Here is an 8,987-nt window from a genome sequence, read left to right as displayed (position 1 = left end):
TTAATAAAAAAGATTATAGAAGCAGATTTTAACAGTCATGCAATTTCAAAGCAATCACAGTACATACTTTCTTTAACATTAGTATTTCTCAGACTTTTTCTTATTTCAACAAATGCTGACGATATTGATTTTGTATATATTTATTTCATAACTATATAGCAAAGATATATATATATATTTTTTAGAATGATAAGTGAAAAGATTAAGTTCTTAACTTCACTGATCTATATCACACACACACACACACACACACACACACACACACACACACACACACACACACACACACACACACACAAATATATATATATATATATATATATATATATATATATATATATATATATATATATATATATATATATATCTATATATATATATATATATATATATATATATATATATATATATATATATATATCTATATATATATATATATATATATAAATATAAATATAAATATATACATATATAGTAATATACAATATGGTGACCCTTATAATAAGATTTTTGAAAAATATCTAAATATGTAGAATATAATAATGGAATACTGATTTTAATTTTTTTTAAATAAAAAATATTTTTAGCTCAAGACCCTTAAAAATATATGTAGACCTTTAAAATATATAGATAGACCCTTAAAAATATGACAGGCCCCTAAAACTTTGAATAAAAAAGAAGTTCTTCTAAAGTAGGTCAACCTGGTACTCAAAAGAAGCGAAACTATATAAAAACTATATAAAAATAATTATATTTTTAATACATATAATATATAATTACTTCCCTTTATGCTAAGTGCAAAATCAGTTTGAAGCTGATATTAGTTTTGGGTTTTATTTATACTAAAATTTTCACAATGAAAAAAACTCAAGAGCTAATAAGGATTTTTTTGCAGTCCTTAAGAGTTTTACTATACCGTTAGCAAGCTCATTAATTCATTGGCCACCAACTCATTTAAGGCATTATCATAGAACAATACAACTCCTAATTCAATTTAAGTCAACAAATTTAACACTAATCTGTAAAAAAGGTGACAAATGTGGAGCCTAATAATGGGGAACCTAATTGAGTATGAGCTCAATTTCAAATTGTAGTTTGGGACAACAAAGTTGTTTTCTGAGAATATTGTAGGGTAATTATGACTGACTTTACTAAAATATAATTCAAATTTTTTGGCGACATTCCTAGCTTAGTGTCAGGGGCGGGTTTAAGGGGGGGGGGGGGGCTAAGGGGGTAGTAGCCCCCCCCCTTGGGACAATGTTATATATTTTTTAAAACGAATAATAAAATATATCAAAGATCTTTATATGCAAAAGTTATGCATAAATGCATATACATAAGTTATGCAACATAACTTCGTTTTAGTTTTATTGGAAAAACGCTTGAATGCTTCTTGCATTTTTAAGTTAATAAGTTTCTTAACCATAATGCATTGCAACTTAGATTGTTATTATAAAGCGGTGTCATATAGTTTGCATTGTAGTTTATTCTTCTGTATTTGTTTATAGCCGTGCTTTTATTTTTGTTTTTTAGTTTTAAATTTAATTTTTTAAATTTTAAGGGATATTTTTAAGTTTTATGTGTTGTATGTCATGTGTTTAGTAATATTACAGTGATTATTATTAAGAAACTGTTAAGTTTTTTAATATGTCAGCCAAAAGAAATCATGTTCTTAAAATAGTTTTTGGTAAAGAAAAAAATTTAATGAGTTTATGTGAAACAAGATGGATTGAAAGACACGATAGTGTTTTAATATTTAAGAATTCTCTACACTATATCATTAAATCTCTGAACCTTATAACTGAATGGCAAGATAATGATTCATCAGTAAAAGCTTATTCTCTTTTAAATTCATTAACTACATGTCAATTTATAATATCATTATTTATACTATCAGATTTACTCAACTTAACGTCACCTGCAAGTAAACTACTTCAAAGTGTTCAAAAAGACCTGCATTTTGCAGAAGATTGCTTTAAGGATATTATAAATATTATGGAAAATAGGCGGTCTACTTGTTATATAAATTTTAAAACAATATTTATAGAAAGTAAACAACTTATGGAAAAATTGGATGTGGAAGTAAAGTTACCTCGTATTACTAAGCATCAAATACACAGACCAAATATAAATACTTTAACCGTAGAAGAATACTTTAGAATTTCTGTTTATAATCCACTGTATGATCATGTCCTTGCTGATTTAAAAGATAGATATTTACGTAAGAAAAATTTAACTGTTTATAAATTATTACTTCTTATACCAAGCCTCGTTGTTGCTATCAAGTTGCATGATATGAATAATATTGCAGACATTGTTGCTAAAGAATACTCATTTATTTGCATAGAAAAACGACAGTTTTCTTCTGAACTTGATTTGTGGATTACAAAATGGACCAGAGTTAAAAATGAAGGTAAATATTAAATCTATTAATAATTTATTTCAGGCTAAATTATCTAAATTATAAGAATTTAATCTCTTAATTTCAAGGAGGTTATTTACCATCTACAGTCATTGATGGTTTGGATTGTTGTCCAGATATATTGTTCCCAAGTATTAAAACAATACTTTTAATTATTGGTTGTCTGCCCATTAGCATTGCATCAGCTGAAAGAAGTTTTTCTTCTTTGCGAAGGTATATCTACATTCAAAATTAAAATATCAAATTAATAACCAAATAATCTTGTTTTTAACTAAAATGATTTAAATCTAGATTAAAAGATTGGTTACGATCCCGAATGAGTCAAGATAGATTGAATGGTTTAGCTTTACTTTATGTTCATCGGGACAAAGAAGTGTTAACAGACAGCGTTATTGAACGGTTTTCAAAAGTGAAAAAAAGAAACATTGAATTTATATTGTAATGTTCAGAAAAACGTTTTAGTTATTACTTATGTTTCTTTTTAAAAATGGTTTCCGGTAAAAATTGACATCAATTAAACTTTAGTTGGTAACAAATAAGAAATTAATAAACAAGCGGTTTTAAAAAGCTTGGCATGGGTAAGAAAAGTTATTAAGCACGCATTAGGTTCTCTCCTATATTAAGCACGCGAGAGAATGAGTAGAACCATTAAGAGTAGTCCATAATTTACGTCAACCAACTTTAACAAATTTTACCCCCATCGTAATGCTTTTGTAACAAGATCCGTAGTTTAAAGACGACCCTTTATGTGAATTAATATGTTAGAGACAAATACGACTAAATAGACGTAAAATACGACTAGGTAAATTTTTTAAACTTTAGCCCCCCCCCCCCCTTGGTAAGTGACCAAACCCGCCCCTGCTTAGTGTAAATTGAGTTTATAAATGTACTAATACTAGTAATAATAAATAAATAAAAATATAAACTAAGGGGTCGGCACCGCTGCTGCTCCTAAATTGCGTGGCTCTTCGGGCTGCCCAAATTATATATTTCATTTCAAAACTTTAAATCATTAAAACATTACAACTCTATTCTTACGTCTTATTATAAGATTTTGTAAAATATTTAAAAAATGGCTCTCTACTTAAATTAGGTTGCCGACCCCTGCACAGTGGGCCAGAATGCACTTTTACTGGACAAAATTCATAACTAATTTAATATTAGAGCTATATTCACTAAAATTAGTATGAGTACTAACATGATGTCTGCGCTTTTTATGAAGGTAATATTTTTTTATTTCGTTGCTATGGATACCTTTATTTTGCTTAGCAACAATCTACTTTTGTTATCTGCAGATATTTTATAAGTGCTATATTTACTAAATTTGGCATGAGTACCAATATGAGATCACACTTCTTACAAAAGTGATAATTTTTTAAATTTAGTTGTTATGGATACTTACATTGCTTAGTTACCGGATACTTTCCTTAGTTACAAAGTGGTAAATTGATATTTGAATATCTTATCGGATTTTTGACCCACCTATATTGAATAAAAATTGAGTATTTAGGTAAATAATGTTTTAGGAATAATAAAAGCAAAAAATAGTGCAAGAAAACGGTATCAATTTTAAATTACATCAAAAAATTATAAAACAATAATATCGTTTGAAGATTGTTTAAGTAATTGTAAAACATCTGAAGGAAATGCTTTATGATTTGTTTGGTGTGATGTTGATTTACGCAATGATGAAATAACAGGATCACTGGAAACTAGGAGTCTATTGATAAGATCAGTATTTGTTGCTTTTCTGGATGTTTTTCGGCTGAAATTTTCGCGATAAGATTTAAAGTCTTTATTTCTAGCCTCTTGAGCTTCCTCTGACATAAGTCCGATGGGTAATGTAAGGCTTTTAATTATGTCATGTCCATGTATCACCACTTTGTGAACTGATTGAGCCATGTAATACCATGGATAAAAGGGACACATATAGTCTAAAAGTGTCAAAACAATAATCCTTGAACTTTAAGCAGTCTATTTCATATCCTGAAGAGAGCGTTACCAAGATAATGTAAAATCTGAATATAAGGTTTTGGTCAATACCCAGAATTTCAGCTGTTTGTTCATATGCTGCAAAAGCACGCCTTGAGGTATTGCCATCATTACTTGTTCCAGAACCACCACTTTTAGGGAAATCAACAACAAGTGCCATTTTGTTCATAAAATCAGTCTGAATCTTTTGTTTAGCTACAGATGCCTTTTCTTTGTGTTCTTTAGATCTTGCTTGCCACTTTCTTGTTTCTTTTTTATATGCAATGTGCAATAACATCTCAAAAAATCGAATCCATGCATGAAGACTGGAAAAACCATATTTGAACTCTCTGTTAGTATAATCTATATTAAGGATATCAAGACTATTCATATTTTTTGGAGAGACACCACACACTGAACAGCATTGGTATGAGTTATTTTTTTCAGATAATATTGTTTGAACCTTCCCATCAATCATTGTAAGTTCAATAATACAATTCACTTCAATAGAAGATCCGCAAACCTCTAATAAAATCATACCCAAGCTTTCTATCTCACTTTTAATGTACTGATCTTCTTCAATCACAGATTCCTTGGATTCCATTTTGTATGCAAATCTTATGGGTCTACAATAGGCTGTGGAGGACGACTTTTGATTTCTCCAAATAGGCACCTTTTCGTTGCTGTTGTTAAATCCAGTCAAATCCAATGGGACAAGACAAGTAATAAATAATGATTCTTTACGCTTTAAATCTCTGTTAATGTCGGGTTCTGATAAAACTTGTTTATAAATGCTTTGGCCAGTAGCACCATCAAAACCAGCCTTACACGTTAGTGTCATTGTTTTTATTGCTTTGTCGTTCAATATCAAGTGCCTTAGCACAGGTTCCTGAACTGCACAGATTCTTTGCAAAGTATGAGTCATTAAATCTTTTAAAGGAACTGAAGCTGAATAGTCCTCCACTGTTATGTTTGCAGGATAACATTTCAATTTTGCATCTCTGACATCATTGTAAGCGGGGTAGATGTTATATTCTTTCTCCAAGGCTCCGCTTCTAATCAATTGATAGGAAGCTTTTGTCAGACTTGCATCAATTATTAAAGCCAGTGCTTCGTCTGCTGAATATTTAGTTGCTTTATCTGTATTTGATATATTTAAAACATTCTTGGCAGCAATAACAACAGATTCATCTCTAAATTTTTTATTAGCAGCAAAAAACAATTCATTGGATGAATGAGATTCAATTAAACAAGATACACGCCGTTTTTTAGTTTTATTAGAACTATTATCAAATGCAACTGGTTTTCGACCACGTCTACTTGCAGTTGGTTCATTGTCTTTTTTTCTGACAATTAAATATTCATTAAGCCAGTTCACAAACTTCTTTTCAAAATTTTTCACAGTATAGTTTGCAGATTTCCACTTTTTTTTATACAAGTAAACAAATCGTTGAACAGCATGTCTAAAATCAACGTCTTTAAAATCAGCAAATTTTGGCTGAATAAATTTTAATATATCTTCAGTAATATTTTGTTTTGAAATACTAAGATTGTTTTTTTGGAGAAAATTATGAATGTCTAAGTTTAACAAAACCATATCTAAATAATTATTCTAACAAGTATTTTGTATTTAAAAGTAAAATGTTATAATATATATGCCGCCTGGACTACTAATACTTGTTAGTAATTAAGTTACTACAAGTGTTAGTAATTAAAATTAAAAGTAATTAAATTACTGTCAGTGTTAGTAATTAAATTACTAACAACTACCGAAAATATGTTGTTGCTATGTTATGCAAAGTTAGGTATCCATAGTAACCAAAAAAAGTTAACCTCATAAGAATTCTGAATCTCATTTTAATACATACCCCCAATATTGTGTATTTAGCGCAAGTAAAATACTGTTAAAACAACGTTAATGTAAAAATGAGTTGTTGCTATGCAAAATTTAGTACCATAGCAACCAAGTTAAAACATACATAAAATCTGAACGGGGATTTAAGGGGACGAGCAATCAATTAAAACTCGATTGAAGCATCATATAGCTCAAATAAATATAAGACAACACATGGCAAATTGTGCTAATTATTAGTTATTGTGCGGCAAAAAATAAGTTTCTTAAGAAATTTTTTTTTTAATCTGTTATTTTCAAAATATAACTGAGATAACATGCTATAACAAATTTATTTCACACATTGGTTTTTCTTATCTCTAAATACTCTAGAATAACATGTACTAATTTTTTGTTTCAAAAACGTAGATGTAATTGAAATATAACACAACGTTGATGTCACCGTTAATTACTTATTTATAATTTTTATTTCTTTTTATTTTATCTCAATATTCAAATGCTTAGAGTCCTGGTAACTAAGGGATTTAATGTAAATAAATTATCAACAGATTTCTCCTAATATATGTAGATACTAAAATTAAATAGGTTTTCAAGATTAGACAACTAAAATTTTTCCCATTTTGTCCACCTACTGGCCCACTGTGCCCTGGTTTGACTTATCGTTGCGTCAGTTACAAAAGTTTGAAGTTTCAAAACCTATAACAGAATATTTAGTATTCTTCTAGCATTATCTCCCAGAACGAAATTTATCACAAAATATCTCCTACAACAAAAACTCACCAAAATAAAAACAACAATAAAACCTATAATCCTATAACTTTAAAGTTATTGTATGCAACATAATATAACAATATAATTGTTAACACTAAAAAAGCCTTTAATTTATTTCAACTTTAAAAAACCTTATAACTTTAAACTATAATAACTTATATGATAAAAATAAAAACAATGCCCTCAAGTATACTTGCAAATCCGAGGTTATTAAGAATGAAACTTTTTTCATAATTTTGGTCTCTTATAAAATTATTTAAAATTTAATATTAATTTCCAGAATAACAAGCTTCTTATTAAAGATTTCGCATTCTTTAATTTAGTAAATACACGGAGAATTGCCGCACGCCCAAATATTTTTATTGCGGTCGTGCGGTTCTTTCAAAAAACTGCGAAGGTCTTCCGTTTTTGCTTTGCGGTCGTGCGGGTCTAAGTGTAAGCTCAGAAGGCCTTCAGAGACCTTCACGCATATAGATGTCACCCCTCCTATTTATGTTCACAATTCTTTGTTTTACGTAATGATCTTTGCGTGAATTAAACAGATTGTTAGTCTTTATGCATTGAATCGATTAGCAAAACAATAAAAAACATAATTATTAATGCTATATATGGAAAACTATCTGGTAATCTGGTAATTTAAAAATTATTTTAAAACCTTCAAAACCAGAGTGAATCGCAGAAGCATGTTTACATTGCGGGGGACCTGATCTTAAATTTATTAAATTAAAATAATAATGTCAAGCATTTCTTAAGTTCTCTACTCCAAAAAATCTTAATTCCAACAGTAAACATGCCAACAAGAGTAACTAATAACTCATCCACACTTCTTGATAACATAATAACAAATAACTTTTGTGATGACCAGTTTTGTGTTGGTATAATTAAGAGTGGCCTCTCGGATCATTTCAGACTTTTTAGTTTCTAATAACATAACACTTAGCGGATATTCTTCTAAAACGACTATTTCTAGGCGACTGATCAACAAAAACTCTGTGCAAAAATCCTAAAATCTCGTAAGAAAGAATATTGATTGAGATCTTGTTTTACAATCGCAAGATGTTAATAATGCATACGATTTATTTCTCAAGCAGTTTTGCAAACAGTACGAAAGAGAAACTTGCTATTAATGACACGTTTTTTTTCATTTCCTAAAAAATATTAAGTAATTGCAAGTCTCTTTTAACTCCTTGGATGTCCAAAGCCCTATCAAAATCCTGAAAAATTAAACAAAAATTCTTAAAAAAAAGTATAAAAATGAGACAACATACAAAAATTATAAAAATCTATTTAAAAAACCTAAAACACTATAAAAAAATTTGTTACACAAAATTGTTAGAAAAACAAATGAAAACCGGAAAAAAAACATGTCATGTTATTAATAAAATAATTGAAGAGTACACGCGAAAAAACGGCAGTCACATTTAAAAAGTTTTGAGAAAGTATATATTAATCATTTATAAAAGTCTTTGTTTCAAGGTAGGAAAATAAAATTTTTAATAAAAGTTACAATTGCTTTATTAAAAATGTAAACTTCAGATTAATGAATTTCAGAGAAATGAAAACTTTTATAAATGATTAATATATACTTCCTCAAAACTTTTTGAATGTGACTCTGCCGTTGAAGAATACCGTTTCCCGTGTACTCTTTAATTGGAAAAAACAAAAGTATAAAAAATGTTCTAGCAAAAAAACTTCTTATTAGTAAAAAGCTAGTTTATCAAAAATCTTCAATTGCTCAGAATCTTGTCAGCTTCTTTGCTAATATTGGGCTTAACTAAAACAATTCCGCTGAGCTCAACAAGTTTTGATTTAAAAAGATATTGTACGCAAAGCATGTGAATTGCGAGACGCTTATTTATCAGTGTTTTTAATTTTAAGAAATTTATTATTGAGTGTTTGCTTCTTTTTTTGAACATTTTATTTATCCATCAATGGATTAGCTACAGCTTTTGTCTTTAAGTGTTTTCTTGA

General features: G+C 28.7%; 1 protein-coding gene across 1 annotated transcript; it reads left to right on the top strand.

Annotated features, from left to right (window-relative positions):
• The first annotated feature begins 1,630 nt into the window (after nt 1–1,630).
• Nucleotides 1,631–2,890, top strand: LOC136075011 (uncharacterized). Its single transcript, XM_065787206.1, has 3 exons — nt 1,631–2,413; nt 2,491–2,635; nt 2,714–2,890. The coding sequence occupies exons 1-3, from the start codon at nt 1,648–1,650 to the stop codon at nt 2,862–2,864; spliced, it is 1,062 nt and encodes a 353-aa protein (XP_065643278.1). The 5' UTR covers nt 1,631–1,647; the 3' UTR covers nt 2,865–2,890.
• The last annotated feature ends 6,097 nt before the right edge of the window (nt 2,891–8,987 follow it).

The sequence above is a fragment of the Hydra vulgaris genome, chromosome 01, assembly GCF_038396675.1.
Source record: "Hydra vulgaris chromosome 01, alternate assembly HydraT2T_AEP".
NCBI lineage: Eukaryota > Metazoa > Cnidaria > Hydrozoa > Anthoathecata > Hydridae > Hydra > Hydra vulgaris.
Note: the sequence above shows the minus strand (reverse complement) of the source record. Positions and strands in the feature narration are given on the sequence as shown.